At 34.0% G+C, this 18,691-nt stretch overlaps 2 protein-coding genes across 3 annotated transcripts; one reads left to right on the top strand and one right to left on the bottom strand.

The window, feature by feature from the left end:
• The first annotated feature begins 179 nt into the window (after positions 1 to 179).
• On the top strand, positions 180 to 17,585 carry LOC145942734 (uncharacterized). Of its 2 annotated transcripts, XR_014426413.1 has the most exons (5): positions 180 to 286; positions 440 to 740; positions 3,167 to 3,310; positions 16,982 to 17,234; positions 17,331 to 17,585. XR_014426413.1 is itself a non-coding variant. In XM_083049714.1 (2 exons), the coding sequence occupies exons 1-2, from the start codon at positions 269 to 271 to the stop codon at positions 1,199 to 1,201; spliced, it is 780 nt and encodes a 259-aa protein (XP_082905840.1). In that variant the 5' UTR covers positions 180 to 268; the 3' UTR covers positions 1,202 to 1,335. The 2 variants fall into 2 exon arrangements, 1 of the variants encoding a protein (XP_082905840.1); XM_083049714.1 differs by lacking the exons at positions 3,167 to 3,310; positions 16,982 to 17,234; positions 17,331 to 17,585 and having other exon boundaries at positions 440 to 1,335.
• On the bottom strand, positions 1,310 to 2,962 carry LOC145942731 (uncharacterized). The gene is made up of 4 exons (XM_083049710.1): positions 2,765 to 2,962; positions 2,476 to 2,688; positions 2,339 to 2,401; positions 1,310 to 2,250 (listed from the first exon to the last, which is right to left on the bottom strand). Exons 1-4 carry the CDS (start codon positions 2,816 to 2,818, stop codon positions 1,384 to 1,386), a joined length of 1,197 nt encoding a protein of 398 aa, XP_082905836.1. The 5' UTR covers positions 2,819 to 2,962; the 3' UTR covers positions 1,310 to 1,383.
• Positions 17,586 to 18,691: the final 1,106 nt, after the last annotated feature.

Here is an 18,691-nt window from a genome sequence, read left to right as displayed (position 1 = left end):
TGCGCAGTAAAATGGCAGCTTAAAGTGCTATTTACATTTGTCGCATGGACAAGCTGTTGAACGTTTTGATTGGCTGCCGTTGTAAGGAAACCATGGAAGTTTTCTGTCAACAGCCAATCAGCTGTTAGACACTTGACGATTCGTAAATGTAACGGTAACGGCATCCTAAAGCGCAGTCTCTCGTTTTCTTCTCCCTCTGATGCGTTATTTAAATTTTACAATCTATTTTTTGAATGTGTTTGATAGTTAGAGCAAAACAATTGTTCAAATGGATAACAACAATGAGGTAAATTGACTTCTGATACATTTTATTTAACATAGAGAATAAAATAATGCTCGATATAAATTAATATCAATGATATACATTGTCATAGCTATTATTATTAGATATAATTAGATAGATTTTGTAAGATAATGCATTATATTATTTTAATTTTAGGCAGGATCACTTTCATACAATGATTCAAGTACTGTTGCAACTGGAATCATAAAGTGCCATAATGAGAATATGTCTGTCGAAGAAAGCTCGTTGCTTCGACACTTACAGAGAAGCATCTCAGAGACATCAGAGGAGAATATTACATTTACGAAGGAGATTGCAAGTTTATTATCCAAATTGAATCTTGAAGTTAAGATGCTACCCAATGATGTGAAAGAAGGTCTAGAGAAGTTGTCTTTGATTCTGAATGCCGAGAAACTGTTTGAATTCGATGAAACAGCGCTACGTGTCATTAGAGAACGTAAGATCATAGAGGAGAAAAGGCGAGAGCAAGAGGAGAAACGGATGTCAATGATATATGATAAATTAATTAGAAATTGCATAAGATTACAAACAAAGGTCGATCATCTACAAGATGCAGTCGATTCTCTTCAGAATACTGTTGACACTACAGAGAAGGATAAGGATACTTTATACTGTAATAAAGTTTTCTTATCTACAAAACTGAAAGAGTATCAACAAGCTGTGGAGAAATTAGAAATAGATATAAATGATATGCAGATTGATGAACTTTATCCCGAAAAGATATTAAATAAATATGAACTATACTTAGAAAGTACAAGTAAATTGGCAGATGTTAAACAATCACTCGCTCAATATGATGATTTACCACCTAATTTATTGCAGGCTAAATTATTATTAGAAAACAAAAGGAAGGAATATAAAAACTTGGAGCAACTGTTTTTAGAAAAGACTCAATGATTTTAATTGTTTGATCTTAAATTCATATATTTTAAACATAATTCGTATATTTTAGAATTTGCAATACATCCTTTTCTTCTCATAGATGATCAATTTATAATTACTAAAATGTACGTTTTATAAATAAGAAATTATACATGTGCACATATACATAAAAAAATTGTACAAAAACATTTTTGTTTTTAGAAACCATATTTCGATTTTGCTTGTTTCCGTGCCATTTTATTCTCAGACCATTGATTTTTCAGTTCTAATTCCATAGCTTTAGCTTGATGCGCTAGATAAGTTATTTGATGTTTCTTCTTAGATTGAGAGTTAATTCCACAGCTCTGCATAGATACTGGTCTCTGCACAGGTTCTTCTGTCAATGCCTTCACCAACCACTCTCTTTTATCTGGTTTTATATCTTCTCCGTTTATTTCGATTATTTCTGTTTCCGTGATCTCTTTGCGTTTTGTACCTCGTTTTCCACAAAGATACTCAATTGCTTTTTCATCGAAGGCTACATTACCTTGCGTATCAATATTATATTCTTGCTCAGGGACAGGTAGTTTTGGACCAACTTCAGCTTTGTTTTTCAATAATATTTCTTCTTTAGGTAAATTTATAACATTACTTGTTAACGTTTTCGAATTACTCGATTGATCATTTGTTAAATTATCAGAATTAATGGAGACGGAGTTATGCGTTGTACGATCTATGTGTTTTATAATTGAAGCTTCTTTACTATGTGATTTATATATAACATCATCTGAAGATAATTCTAGGTCTAGTAATGTTGATACAGAGTTATCTGATATATTTTTACTTGTATCTAGCCCGAAGAAATCTACCGATACATCTTCTTCATCATCAGAACTCAATTCATTATATGATTGATCTAAAGTTGGCTTTTTCATTTTAGAATCATTCTGACTTGTATCAGACTTTTTTGTTATTTCTAATTGTTGAATTCTTGCTGCTACATTCTTAACAGTTTGAGGTATTAAAGATTTACTCGCAGTCTCTTGTTTTGGTGCTCCTAAGATTGCAAAGAGTCCACAGCCTTTCTAAAATGATGAATAATTCATGAATTATAATCTCATCATTAAATTTTTAATTAAAAATTTTTATTTAAAGGAATTTCTTAAACCTTACTTGTGACGGTTGTATAATCTTAGCAGGTTTCTCCTCCTTCTCTTCATCCTCAATGTCCTTAAACTAATACATCAAATAATGATATAGGTGCAATTTAATAAAATAATTTATATTTTCTATATGTTTTATATGTATACCTCTGATAAAGAAGGCACTGATATTTTCACTGTTTGCTTCTTTGTTGGTTTTATTAATTGATTTTCTGTTTTATTTTTCAACAAGATATCATCCTCGTTCTCTTCGACAGTCTTTGCAGAACTTGAATACTTGGGCCTTGGTAGCATATTGAGAGAGAGTAAATCTTTCACGTTGTGTTCTGCATTGTCATTTCCTTCTGCTTCATCCTTAAACTAGTATGGTTTATTAGATAATATAAATGTAATTTTGGCAAATATAATTTATATTTTGTGTGTTTTGTAGAAATACCTTTTCCTCATTTTCGGAGCCCTCATCACTGCTGTCATACGCTACGAGGCTCATCTTTAATTAGAAATGTGATTTACTCTCGTTTGTGTATACTTGAATACACTATTAATAAAATATTCAAGTTTCGTACAGGCTCGAGTTCACTATGTTGTTAACAATATAAGACTGAAGGAGGAAAGTTTCGTTACTGATGTTTTGTTTAATGGTTATGTACATCAAAATAGGTTATATGGAATAGAAAGAGGACTATTAATGACGTATACGATTATCTAGCGTCGATACTTATAGATATCTAAAATACCGACACGAAAATTATTTTGTATACTAGATGGCAGCAGAGTGGTATTTAAACGGTGCATTTTAAATGAGTAATTGTAACGACATAAGACTTCCTTGTTATAGTTTGTGAGGAAGAGGATGCACAAGAGGATGCACGAGAGGATGCACGAGAGGATGCACGAGAGGATGCACGAGAGGATGCACGAGAGGATGTAAAGGAGAGGTGCAAAGCATTCGCGAAGAGAAGAAAGAAAGCGTGTTTAAAAGGTACTGTGCTTTTATTTACAACATAATATACAAGGACAATATATATTTTAATTTGAAATATACAAATCACATTTTAATACACAAATATGATATTAAATATTGATTTCGCTAATCAAAATTTGGGAAATTCGATGAAATGTTTGTTTATAAATGAATAGTGCATACACTCATACATATATTTCACAGAAAAATATATATAATATTGAAATAACCTATATAGTATAAATAAGCCGAGAGAGAAAAACATATAATAGCAAATTCTGATAAATGTTTGCCATAACTTGAATATCTTTTGAATTGGTAATTTTTATTAAATTATGCGATATATTATATTTATATATTGCGCTTACATAATAATTAATTGTTTTGATGAGCTTTTTATCGTGATTATATGATAAAGACATGTCGCTCCTTGGTTTGTTCCTCGAGCACATTATTTAACAATTTTCCAAGGCTATCTTTTTATACTTATATTTGCTATCTAATAAAATGTAATAATCGCGAACAAATATTCCACGCGGTGCGGTTTTTAGCCGCTCACGGGGTATTTGTATACGCCGTCTACGTCGAGATGCGGGAGATCAACCCGACCCTGATTCGTTCGTCTGAAAACCTTGCTCTTTTACGCAATTTTAGCGTTTATTAAAGTTTGCTCGCAAATGAAACGAAACCCATATAACCTACCTAATTTAGCGAGTAGCATTTTCAAGTGGGGGCCACTTCAGGGAGAGAGTGGAGGAGAGGGTACTATTGACAGCGGTTATTGCCTAACTGCGTACCTCCACCTAATATGCCCGCTTGGGAATTCGACTCCAGGGGCTACCTTCGAACGAAAACTGCGAAACACATTCGCGAATCTTTAATTCCGCCCCCGTAATCCGCCGACTTTATAGCCACTTCTGCCGCGTGGCTTTTTATTGTTTGATGAGAGAAATCGTATTATATTTTATTGTGTTACTAAGTTCTCTTTCTCTCTCTCTGTGTTCTTTATTATATATAAAAGTTTATATTATATATAAAAAGTATACATTTTAATATACTTAATTATATATAAGATTAAATTTATTAATTATATTGGATTTTTTGAGAGATAATTGCAATGGTAATTTTGACAAAATAAATTTAATGTGATGGAATACATATATTTATATTATAATTTATACACAGAGATGATTTTCTCTTAGAATATTTACCCTGAAAACTATGATAATCGTGGACAATATATGGTTTGGAAAGAATTTTATGAGAATTTCTCTGATTAATATTTATCACAATAAAAATAATAATATCTATCACAATAAAATATAAAACATGTTTGATTAATTTTACTAAACTATATAGTAAAATTAATCAAACATATTTTATATTTTATTGTGCTAGATATTATTATTTTTTATTGTGATAAATATTAATCAGAGAAATTCTCATAAAATTTTCTCATACCATATTGTCTTACGATTACCATGATTTTCAGGGTAAATTCTAAAAGAAAATTCTCTGTGTATACATCTAAAAAACTAATATAATTAAAAAATATATATATTTCCTCGCCACATTAAATTTACTTTGATCATTGCAATTATCAAAAAATTTAATATAATTAATAAATCTAATCTAATATACTAAATTTTATATAATTAAGTATCACAGAGAGAATTTTCTCTTAGAATTTACCCTGAAAATCATGGTAATCGTGGGACAATATGGTGTGGAAAGAATTTTATGAGAATTTCTTTGATTAATATTTACCACAATAAAAATAATCATATCTATTACAATAAAATATAAAATATGTTTGATTAATTTTACCATGCAGTTTAGTAAAAATAATCAAACATGTTTTATAGTTTATTTTGATACATATTATTATTTTTATTGTGATAAATATTAATCAGAAAAATTCTCATAAATTTCTTTCCATACCATATTATTCCACGATTACCATGATTTTCAGGGTAAATTTTAAGAGAAAATTCTTTTATATTCTAAATATATACATATATTTCCTCGTCACATTAAATTTACTTTGCCCAAATTATTGTTGCAATTACCAAAAAATCTTTTTACAAAAGATTGGACTTTATTGAGATTATTTTTGTTCTGTGAACTTTTATTGATCTAAATATATATTAGTTGCTTATTTATAATTGTTTCATATAGAAAAAAGATATAGACTAGAATAAGTTGCATATTGCACGATATATTGCCGTGGCATATTACAAGTCAGTCTTTTTTTATCTTTACTAATCTCTACGCAAAATGTCATTATTTAAGTAACGCGAATCATCGCGGATCGCGTCGCGATTTATCATTGCGACTTGCGAGAGATCTCCTCCCTCGACGCGCGATCGGGTTTATCCTTTTTTCATTGCTTCGATACCTCGACGTACGTATACGCGAACGGATGCGGGCAAATAACGGTCCTGCCTGCATTTGAAACTCTATTAACTCTCCGAATATTAGCTCGTCGAGCGAGATTAACCTCATTGTGCCCCGTTGAAAATGATGACATCACTATTAAACTCCCGTCGGCTTACGGAAATTGATTAAACTATCAAATTAGCTCTACTAATATCAACACATCAACGCCGCGAGACCGGGCCTCTGGCTTCGAGATTCAATCCTAAATGACATGAATTTGCCGGTCCGTACGATCGTTCGACGTGCATTCATCGTGACTATATCCCCTAAGAGAGAATGTGTACAATCATGTGACTGCAAGCCGAGGTATATAATAGTGACTGTTAATCGTCGTGTGTTTTAATTTTTATCTGCGCGATTTAGTTGATCCGCATTGATCCTGATCGTTTTCAGCTTCCTTTTTTTATCACTCGAAATTTGTAACGCGGATAATCAAGCGCTACGATTTGCTTAAAATAGTTTGAGAAAACTTAAATCACCGTTTGCTGTTTTGTATTAAAATTCTTTACGTCAATTTTGGAACAGATTAAACACGTTGAAGCTGTTCAGCAAAGTTAGAACAGCAAAGTTTATCACATACTAAAGATATGCGACATAATAATAATATTGTAGATTGTAGCTAATTACGCGTTAAAAAAAATGAACGTATCTGACATTCATCTCATTTAGCTCTATGAATTTAAATTCGATGTTCCGTATACTTCTGTATTCTTTAGACATTCGATCGGGTGATTAAAAGAATGCGTCAGTAGACGCACATTTGCATAATATCTGCAACCATGTCGTAAGAATTCGAATAGTAACGCCGCTTCCCCTTCTCAGCCACCCTTTTCCACCCCGGGCGTTCAGGAACTACAGAGCGTTAGATGTACTGTCAAGGGAAGTGTGAACAATTTCGTGCATTGTCGAGACTATAATATGGATGGCTGGCAGGATAATTATTGGAGGCCGTTTGAATCTAACTGTTTCCTTCATTAGCAGTCTCAGTTCGCCCGTTTATCTCCTTGTCTCTCTCGGTTCCTCTACAACACTCGTCCTCGTCCCTCGCAGCCTGTTCCCACCTCTCCTTGGTTTCTCTTGCTCTCTCTCTCTCTCTCTTTCTCTTTCTCTTTCTCTTTCTCCCTATCTGAATTTTGTGCAGAATTACCCGCCATTATCATAATTGCGCTATTACCGATAATATCTACGACTCCGCTTCGAAACTGTACCTCGATGCTCTTAATCCATTTTCTATTTGGACAGCGGGGGCTTACAGTGGACGAGAAGTCGCAAATTCCGTTGCGTAATTTCCGCCCCATTGAATCGTCCCCTCTCTCCCTTTTCGGTGCGAGATTATATATTTTGCAGCAACAGATTCTGAATAACGCAAAAAGCGAAACGTATGTCGAATTTCTCCTGTCCGCGGCAGCGTAAAGCTGTGATTACAATTATTCCTATATTCCACGAGAGACTTCCTCGTCGTTTCATCACTTGCTTTTCTTTTACTTACATTTCTTTGTCGTAAAAGCGTTACGCTATTATTTGACATATCACGAATTCAATAACGCTCATCGCGTACGCATATGAATTAAGATCGTGAGCTTAGACATTCGATAAAGGTAGATAAGTTTTTTGAATTGTATATATAACTGGTAAATATAATATAACGTGTAAAATGTATAAAACTAATTTTTTATTAATTTTTTTTCGAAATATTATACGCCGAGTTAGAGTTATAAAGTCGGAGACCAGGATTTCGAACGTTTAACATATTTTTATGTTTATTTTCCGCATCCACATCCATAGGATTTTAGGCATCTGTCATTAGACTAGGGGGCAGGTGGTATACTGAATATGACAGTTTTTAGAAGGGTGAGAAAATAGAGGGTCACCTCAATACCGCACATAAATTCCAATATACATTATTATAAGCGATGGTTAGGTACTTTCACAATTGTGGTCAGGATAATTTAGAATACTTTTAAAATTTCTCTTAATTATTTCATTAAATATGTGGTGTCACAAATTAATGTTTTAAAATTTTTCTACTATAAATAAGTGGATTAACTACACGTTCCTTCAAAAAGTGATACAAGTTAATGACTAAATAATGATGAGAGTAATAATAATAATGAGTTTATAATGAGCTAATAATAAATTTTAATGAAATTCAGTTCACTACGTGCTTTAATTAGAAAGATATGTAAATTTTAGATCCTAGAATATATTGTTTATTTTTTTCTTTTATATCAATTAATTAATCATTAATTTATCAGACAAAAATTTTTATATATTTGTCAGAAAATTTATTTATTTTCTAATGCATTTGGTTTATCTTTTTTATATAATAACTTTTACATCCGTAATTATCTCAATTACATTTCTAAATGATAAAAGCGAACCCTTAAGCAACCATCAAGCGCTGTCCGGCATGAACTCGTTTCGTTCAATACAGAACGTCGGCGGATTTTTTTTAGCAGTTGACAAAACGAAAAAGAAAGGAGAAGAAAGACAGATATCGCGATGACAACTTATCTCGTTAAATCTCGTTCTTCGACAGGAGGAAAGTAACGAAGGGGGCAAGAAACATGCCCCGGTCAAGGCGGGAGAGGGATGAGCGAGAAGGGGCGACTAAGGGCGACGGGTGGGGATGTGGCATAATTACGAATATTAATTGCGTTTCCAACGAGCTGCTGGAACCGGAGCTGCTGAGTGCAGATGTCAACCTATTATCATCCCCTGCCTTACAATGGGTGAGATCTCGCTTTCTCTCTGGCGTCGCTTTATCCCTCTTCCTACCATTCTCCGTCCGCGCCGTCCTGCCTCGCGGCCTCCGCGTCACCCCCTTCTCTTTCGTATTGCAAAGTTAACAATGTTACTCGCTCGTGAATAGCTGCGGAGTATCATTATCAACGTGTCATCAGCAGGGCGGGGTCCTTCTACTTTCATAAAGTAAGATACTGTGAAACCGATGCGAGAGGCACATTCTCGCGAGATATTATGGCCGTCCTTTGCAAGGAAAAATCTCCCCGATATGTATATTCGGACTATTTCTTCGTTACTTTGAAAATTGCGTTCTTTTAGTTCGCTTTTAGTTTCCTTGTTATATTTATGCCGTACTATTTGTTAGTGATTCTTAACACGTACTCTAATTAAGAAAAGAATCATAATAGATTATGATTAAGTTTCTAAATCGGAATTTTATAGATCGACATAAGATTCTTTATACTACTATCTATAAATAATGATATTCTATATCTAATATCTATAAATAATGATCAACTCAAATTATAAAAAAGCTATTGAAAACTTATAACTTGGCATTGCTGTAGAAATAAATAATAACGTTTTGACTAACAATAAAAAATTATTATTAATATGTATCTCCAGCTATTGTGTTCAAAAAATTATAACACAAGCTGAAATGTATGAAAATTAAAATATATGAAAATTATTTCACAAAGCAGCGCCAAATATTTTTGCATTAAACTTTATTACTTTTAATATGATAGATCGCGACGTGTTTAGGAATGTAAGAAGAATCTCTTGAGAGTTCATTTTTCTATTGATTTCGCAAGAATATTAGAACAATTATAGATGGATAATCGTTCTAATATTCTTGTGGAATCAACAGAAAAAATCAACTCTCGACAGATTCTTAAACACGTGTCACAATCTATTAAAAATAATAAAACTTAATTAACAAAAAGAACTTGACGCTGCTATGTGGAATAATTTTCATATATGTATTTTAATTTATATTTTAATTTATTGTGTTTTAATTTTTTAACAATAGTTGGAGATGCATACATTAATTAATTTGTACGGATGAATTGATCGATAGTCATACTTGTTCTAATGTTCTTGCGAATCGATATGAAAATCAGTTCTCTCGAGATTCATACATATATTCCATATCACGATCTATCAATATATTGGCCATCTATTAACAAATTCGCACGGATTAGCTTATATATATACAACATATATATATATACAACATATATATATATATATATATATATATATATATTATTTATACGTACATACATATATAATATATGTGTCATTTTATATATATATATAAAATCCATTTATTTTATGTATATATTAAAATTATGATTGACTATAGATTATGATATTATATATATATAAAAATCATAGACTGTATGTATACGGTCTACTTTGTTGTTGTTGCGCGTGACTTAACACGCGACACTATCGTGTCTTCTGATTGCATCTCGAAAGTAAGTGTTAGAACGGAAAAGTATTCGAAGACGAGGACAAATGAAGGGGGTCGGCAGGGGGGAGGAAAGGGGAAGACAGTCGGAAAAAGAGAGAGAGAGAAAGAGAATCGTTTAATAAAAGTATGAATATCGTCAATAGCTCGACGCTCGTTCCCGAATAATTTCCACTCTATCGGAAAATAATTATACTTTATCGGGCCGGATCTGTCTCTCCCTTCCTGTCTCTTCGCCTCTTTTTCCTCTCTCCCTCAAGGCGGCGTCTCAAATCGCTCAATTATATTTCCTCCCCGTTCCTCCGGCTATTGTCTCCTGAATCGCACGCTGCGGCGTCACCCACCGAAGAAATCCCTTCGAGAGAACGATCATCTCCTCTCCTCGAAGCCGATCCTCTGCCTTCTGCTTCCTCTATCGGCTAGCCCTCAAATGCGTGTCTGCGGATTTTGCCTCTATCCTGTCCGATTAAGCTACTAAAAGATATATCGTACAATTTTATAAAATCATCCGTCTAAATCGTTCTGTCGTAAGCAGGATGCTTAGATGTCCCGGTTTAAAATAAAAACACGTCTCTCTTGAATGATTAAAATTTTCGAATCATTTACCATTTTTTTTATCTATTCTTTAAGTCTATATCTCTTTAACTTCAAAGTTAAAAAAATGTGTACCGCGAAAAATATGAAATATATTTTATCGTTAAAAAATCTTTATTAAAATAATAGAATTTTTTATTATTTTAAAACGTGTTGTTTTTATTGCGGCTTTCTTCGAAATTATAATGCAATGATAACACATTGATTACTTTCCGCCACTTAACATTTTTTTTAAGATACGATTTTCGCGAATTCGAGAGTGTCGAATTAAGCTATTCGCATATATCGTTTCCTATGCCGTTTTTTAATAGAACCCACCGTAACAATTTTACATGCCTCAAAGGACAATTAGCACGCGACTAAATAGAGTGAGCGCCGTCAGACGCGTTCGAGATAATTGACTAGGATGATTCGTTGTTACTCCACGCGACTAAAAGGAGACCGGACGAGTACGGAAAAAAGGGGAGAAGCATGGCATACGGGGTGGATGATAGTCGTCGAGAGGGCTTGATCATTTCGGGGATTACGCGCCGAAAGAAGAGAGAGGGACCGTCTATCGTCCATCAAAAGAGCAGAAGGAAGAGACGGTGGAGGCAGTGACGGATTAAGGCACTTAGAGACCCAAAAGCGTAAATTGATTTTAGGCATTTTTACTGAAGAAATTGTTAAAAATCTTAAATAAAAAAAAACGTCAAATATCATTACTTTTTAATAATCAATAGGATTTCGAAAAATAAAGATCCCGACTTTTGTCATGCCTCAAGTCGTCATACGAGTCACGAGGTCGGGTCTCTCCCCCGTGCTTTTGTATAATCCGCCACTGGACGAAGGGGCGAAGAGAGCGAGTCCTTGACATGCGTAGGGGCGCAGAATCGCGGGATGGCACGCGTGAATGCGCCTTTATAAAGAACAGACAGTGAATTGATATAAGTGAGCGGTTATTTCGCGATCATTTGAAATTCTCCGTCAATATGAAGGGAGGAAGGGAGGTAGGTGGTTTCGAAGAGAGGCGAAGAGAACGCTGAAGAGACCGACGGCGCGGTCCCAGTAGAAATGGGGAGAACGTTCAGCCACGTGCGAGATATATGTTATATATCTGCATAAGAGATCAAAGCTGATCAGACTTCCGAATATTCCGTTAGTGTCTAACATTTCTGGTCGATCTACGATGATCTCCGGCAATTTAGCGACCATTAATTCTGACCAAAGTCTTTCGGCTAGACAGGAGAATTTCTTTCTCTCTCTCTATTAATTGTGAGATTTAATCACGTATGCATCCATTTCTTTTCTCACTTAATTTCTTAATAATTTCAATAGCGAATTTTATCTCGTTGACTAAGCTTCGAATCGACAGCCTTATCTCGTTGAAACGAATCCTGTCTGAAGGTGAATAAAAAAAATGAAAAAATTACTTCAACGTTTCGCGAGGTGACGGCACGGTGGTCTGATAAAGACTGGGCGTCGCAAGGCGAGAAGAAGGCAGTAAAGGGTGGGATGGGATGAGGGATGGATCGTTTCGAGGGACGAGCCAGCAGCGAAGAAATAAACCGGGCACAAACACAATAATTACTATCTCTTTATTTGGCTGTTTGTCGGGGTCGAGGTCTGCTCCGTTTTCTCTCTACTCCGAAGCGAAATGTGCGGCGCGCCGCTGTTGTGCAGAAGTTAATAAAATCCCCGCAGTCACGCCGGGGTGTGCAGTAACTTCCCTTTCCTCCCTCCCCTCTGCAACCCTCTCCTGTCAACCCCGGATTGCTGTACAGAGAGGAGGCTTCAGTTTATTTAGCAGCGGCGTAGTCGTCATTCGTTGCATCCCGATCTCTCTCTCTTCTCTTTGCCACCGATCCTTGTGTATCTATCCGCGTGTTTCCTTCGAATCCTTTTGCACATGTGAAATCTGGAACATTTTATATTTTCGAGATAGACTCTACGGTGTATCATTATTACTATTCCCGTTTAGTGCTTTTATCTTGTACTGCGAGGTAATCGTCTCTTAAGTTTAATTATGTAGCAATTAAAATGAATGGGGTATAGAATAAAGGAAATATAAGTAAAAGATGCGCGATATTTTCGAACGGATAAAGATCGTTTATGAGAAGGGAGGAAAATATTTATTTAATTCCATATGAGTTGTTAAAATATTAACTTTCCATCCGCTTATTATTAATAAGCGCCTCTCACGCGTCCGTATATGTTAAACCGTATTTTATTTTAGCCGTATTTCTTCAAAAATTATTTTTATATGAAGAAGCATTGACAAATCGCTTCTGAGCGACATTATTTTCGTTCGCTTAGCCGAGTAGGCGTGCGAGCAGGGAAAGAGAAGGTGTCCCTTTGACGGCAACGATCTTGGCGTTGGGGTGATAACTCGTGGGCGTAATTGTTACATCATGGATCCGTGGAGGACGAATAAGCGGTACTCCACGAAAGGACGGATCGAAAGAGAGGAGAGACGCGAAGGCAGAGGAAGGTATGCAAGGCACCACCGGTGGCCCTACAATAGACGGCATTAAATCTGCAAAAGAGAGGTGGCTCGCTGTGCTCGCGGCGCGGAAAGCGACGAGCTGGAGCCGGAATCCAGGCGCAAAGGAAGCAGATACAATTCACAATAGACTCGGCGAACCGGCGCGGAGATCAAACGCCACCCCCAACGGGAATTACCGACGTCCATAACTGACGTGAAACGACGAGTGTTAAAAGTTAGATCACTTCGTGCGTCTGTATTTGCGTTCGATGTCGGTCTTGTCGCTCGACGGCGGAGCGCGTGCCGCGAGATATAATCCTTTGGCTATGTTCTGCGTTTATACCTTTTGTCGTCGGCCAAATATATTTATAATATAAAAAGATATCATTTAGATCGAGAACATCTGTGAGGATAAAAATTGATTTTTATGAATAGATTATGGCTGTGATTAATATATTTTTTTACGATGGGTATCTCATATATTATAGTCTATTTTTCTCTACATTTTTTAATTCTAAATTCAAATCCTAATAATAAATAATAGTTATATATAAAAAAATAAAAATTCGACAAAATCTCTGAGGTTTAGATAAATAGATTCAGATAAATTTTTGAGAGTAAAAAAAAGTATAAGATTTAAATGAATATTTTTTTGTACCGTTTCAACCGGCTGTAATCATTGATATATGGGATATTCTCGATATATGATATTGATGTTCTCGGCATTATATGATCGATTGAGACATATGAGTCGAATGGCAAAATTAATTCCCGATGGTGTAACGCGATGGGATAATGCTTCAAATTGACGCAAGCTTCCTCTCAACAACATAAAGGGGAATGAATCTCTCAACACTGATTCTCTAAGGGAGGATGGGGTATCCAAGGACGTCGTTATTGGCCCCTGAGGCCATATCGCGTATTGTTGTCGCCGGATAAAACGAAGAATCACTGAATTTTATGAGATAAACGAGGCGAAGACCGTGGAGTAATCCGTATGGTTTGAATTTTGACAGCCAGTGGGAATAAGAAGTCTTAAGATTATACGTAAGAATGAGATATAAACGAAATAAAAATATGAATTGCCTAATTTTTTTTTCTACATACCTATGTAACATTGTAGAATATATAATTATTTAATAATATATATTTTATACACAAAAAAATATTCTTCTCTTAAATTATAAATTATATATAAATTTTGATAATCTCTCTAATTTAATTTATATACCTCGATTCGATCGTTAACTCGCCCTTTCTGCGACATATCTTTTTGAAAATTACTAGAACAAATTAAAACAACTGAAACAGTATGATGCAAATTTTTTAAAAAATTTTCTTTTGAAAGTGATTTTTGCGATAACACACGTAGTAGATTTCTAGTGGGTGGATTGCCACTCTTCTTTTTGGTTTCTATGGAGATGACAACGACGTAATTTAGTAGACACGAGAAGATCACCACGCGATGGTGACAAGGGGTGGCGAAGGGGTTTGCGCCGCTCTTTCGTGGTTGTATATCAGGGGCGTCGCGTTATTGGCCCCCCAGGCGCAACCGGGCTTTGTCGACTGGCACGCCGCGAGCCGAATAAACCGAACCCCAAGAACTGCTGACTTTTATAGGATAAACGGAATAAAGACTACTTCTTTCGCGCGAACTAATGTATACACACGTACATACATATATATATTGTATGTGTGTATTATGTATAGGAGCGTTTATAGTGAGCTATATTCTTTATGCACGAATTAAAAGTCGGATGAATAATCGGTCTGAATACGCTGGATATGATCAAATATTTTAATGATTTATATAAAATTAAATAGCTACTCCTTGCGTACACAATCTTTATCTGTTCGAAAGTGTTAAACCTTTCATATACTTATTTTTTTTTTATAATTGATGTTTAATAAGAACAATCACTTTATAAGCAAGTCGAATGAAACGCAAATCGAATGCAAAAGAAGATTCTGTTCGGATTTTGTTAAGGCATATATTTTTCGAAACTTTAAACAGCGAAAATTCACATTTAATTTTCTTTATTCCCTTCTGTACTCATCTTAAAACTATTTTCTGATAAATAGAAAATCTCTCACGTACGGATAATCGGTCCTAATAACGGAGTGTTTAATAGAAGGATTTATAAATATTATTCAAATTTTTGGCAATTGTTAATACTACAGTCCAGTGTCAACATTTCCGTAGCATTAATCTTCCGTTTGTATATGATTCTTTTATGGACTTTTTTTTTATCTTTCTCTGCCTCTTTGTTGGATATGAACATTTCATTGATTTGATTTATCATTTATTTATATCGTATTCCGATTTTTTTATTATAAATTATTGTGCACTGAAATCTTCTCAAGCATTTTCGTAAAAATTTTCTGTTCTCATTTTAGCATGATTTATAGGAAGATGAAAATATATTTTTATAATATTAAATAAATAAATATATCTTAAAAGAAATACATAATTAAATCTTTGCATATTTTTTTGCAAAATAAATTGTATTTTGTATTATATTTATATCCATATACATGTATATATTTGTATATTTTAGTATGATACTTAAGGGGATCCTAGTCGGATGGTCGAACTCCGATAGGTTAGCACCACACATATCCAAACATATACACGTATACACATATACACACGATAGGTTAGCACCACACATATCCAACATATGCACGTATGCACACATATGCGTGAAAATGTTTTTAATATTTAACTTTTTTATTAGACTTGCAATCTCACTTTTTATTGTTTACTAATATTTCTTCATGTTAACCCTATCGCGTATACTATATTTTATGCACAGATAAACTGCAGAACTATTTTTATTAAATAAGTATTGTTACGAGCTGACATGAAAGAAGCCGATAACAAAACTGTAATTTTTGATTTTTATATGATTTATATATGGAATTATAGCTAACGCGGTCCGTTTTTATAAGTACTTTAATCGTGGAAAAGGATTTATTGATCTGTATAGTCAATAAAAAGATATCCCAAAATAATAAAGTTGGTTCTGCCGTACCGACAGAACTAACTTTAGGATCCGACTAGGATCCCCTTAAGAAGGATACATATTCTTCTAATTTTTTATTCGACATATCGGGGAGTAGCACTTTGAGAAATCTATTTTTTATCGTCACAACAATCGAGTATCGATACTATATTTGCATGATAAAGCCGACTATGAGGGAAGCAGAGATGAGATCAAACACCCGCACGCTTTTATATAGATGGCGACGAACATTTTGTACGATCAAATCAATGCAGAGATTCAACATCTCGTTTTATCGAGCATAAGTCGCATGAACTTATATCGCATGAATGATAAAACAAATTGTATTGCTACATCTTTAAACAAAAATATCAATGTGACAAAAATTGTGTGCCTCAATAATTTTTTTATAAACTTTTGCCATTTTTAAGTAATTAGATTTTTTTAATGAGGCATGAGTTAATAATAATTATTGTATGACGAAAAATTTGTGATATACTAGAACAACACAAACGCGCGCTACGCGCGCGCCATACTTCGATTTTATGTTAAAAAGAATGGTATTTAAAAAGAAATAACAAAGTTTGTTTAAACTTGGTTAATATTTTTTGACAGAAATCAGCTGATTAAAGCGTTAATTTGCTAATTAAATTTTAAAATAATAATATGGTAAAAAATTAAAATAGTAATTTGTTGTATAATATGTTATACCTTATTCTTGATTAATAATTTTGACAGAAATCAGCTGATAACTGTCAAAAATATTATAACATATTATTTAAAACATATTACTATTTTAATTTTTTACCATATTATTATTTTAAAATTTAATTAGCAAATTAACGCTTTCATCAGCTGATTTCTGTAAAAAAATATTAATAAAGCGAAAATTTGCTAATTAATTTAAAGTAATATGTTATAAAAATTAAATAGTAATAAAAAATGTTGTTTTATTTTATTTGTTACAGGTAGCATTGCTGCGAGATTCTCGAGTGTCGAACGGACGTTGATTCGTGCGAGTATAGTTTTCGCATCGTTATTTCTCATTGCGCAATGTACGTGAAATACGCGTGCGATTCACGCAACGCGTCGGGAGTGCCGTGTAAAGTTTCGGGCGATCGTAATTATTCGTGTTTTCGCGAGTATCGCGAGTGCTACCATGGACCAAGAGAGGAGGAGGAGGCCTGGGACGGCATCGGGCAACATCGGGGCAACTATAAGGTATGCAAAATAAATATATAATTTCTTTTAAGAAACATAATTTTTGTTATATTTATTAAGTATCTCTATATATATGTATTTTATTTGCTATTACAGGTAAGATTTACTAACAGGAGGAGGAGGCTCGGAGATTCATCGGGCGACAGCGGGGCTACTGGCTGCGAAATTCTCGAGTGTCGAACGGACGCTTCGTGCGATTATAGTTTTCGCGTCGTTTTTTCTCATTGCGCAATGTACGCGTAAAGTTTCGCGTGTCGGGAGTGCCGTGTAAAGTGTCGGGCGATCGTAATTATTCGTGTTTTCGCGAGTGTCGCGAGTGCTACCATGGACTAAGAGAGGAAAAGGAGGCCCAGGGAGGCATCGGGCGACAGCGGGGCAACTGTGAGGTATGCAAAATATCTAAAAACATTTTTTTCTAAACTGTATTAAGATATTCGACCATTTCCAGACTTTCAAAACACCTATACATCCTGTACACCACACACACACACACCCACCCACACATACGCATGTATATACATAATTTGAATATTTTGTTTTCAGATCAATGTGTGTGCTGTGTACTACAACTTCGCTATTGCACGTATCGGTGAGTGAGAAATTGTTTATTTCGATCGAGTCTCTTTCTAAAAAAGGCATGTTAAGTCCATTCTCACAAGTATTGTTGTATCTTTTCCGCGATGCTTATTGATTGTCTCAATTCGTATTGTGCGTTATTTTCGTAGCATCGAGAGGCTGTCATCGCGAGAGTTAGTTGTTTGACAGTTTGTTCAAAATAAAATTAAATAAAATAATATGTTTTAAATAATATGTTATAATACTTTAAACTCGATTAATATTTTTGATAGTTATCAGCTGATCTCTGTCAAAAAATATTAATCGAGTTTAAAGTATTATAACATATTATTTAAAACATATTATTATTTGATTTAATTTTATTTTGAACAAACTGTCAAACTGCTAACCCTCGCGATGACAGTCTCTCGATGCTACAAATATAACGCACAACGCGAATCAAGACAGTTAATCAGCATCGCGGAAAAGAGACAACAATACTTCCGAGAATTGACTTAATATGCCTTTTTTAGAAAGGGATTATATAATATAAGATTAAAAAATTTAATAATTTGTGAATCTCGAGAGATGCAAAACTATTCCTTTTTTTAAATTAATAATATTAAAGTAAAATTTCGAAAATATATATTAAATAATACACAATATTTCTCTTCAATATTTAACACACAAATTTAATACATATAATATCTCTTTTATATTAAATATTTCAAAATTACTGCTCTTTTTTTAATCATAATTTTTTGGTTGATTTTGAGATCATTTTTTCTTAGCAAAGAGATATCATCATTTATTGAGATGGACTTCAATAGTTTACGTTATCTTTGTAACAAAATTTTAAATTAAAATTTTATTAAAACTCTACTTAAAACTGATGAGCAAAT

Source organism: Prenolepis imparis, unplaced genomic scaffold, assembly GCF_030444845.1.
Source record: "Prenolepis imparis isolate NDT839.2.m4 unplaced genomic scaffold, iyPreImpa1.0 SCAF_11, whole genome shotgun sequence".
NCBI lineage: Eukaryota > Metazoa > Arthropoda > Insecta > Hymenoptera > Formicidae > Prenolepis > Prenolepis imparis.
This window is presented reverse-complemented; position numbering and strand designations above follow the sequence as displayed.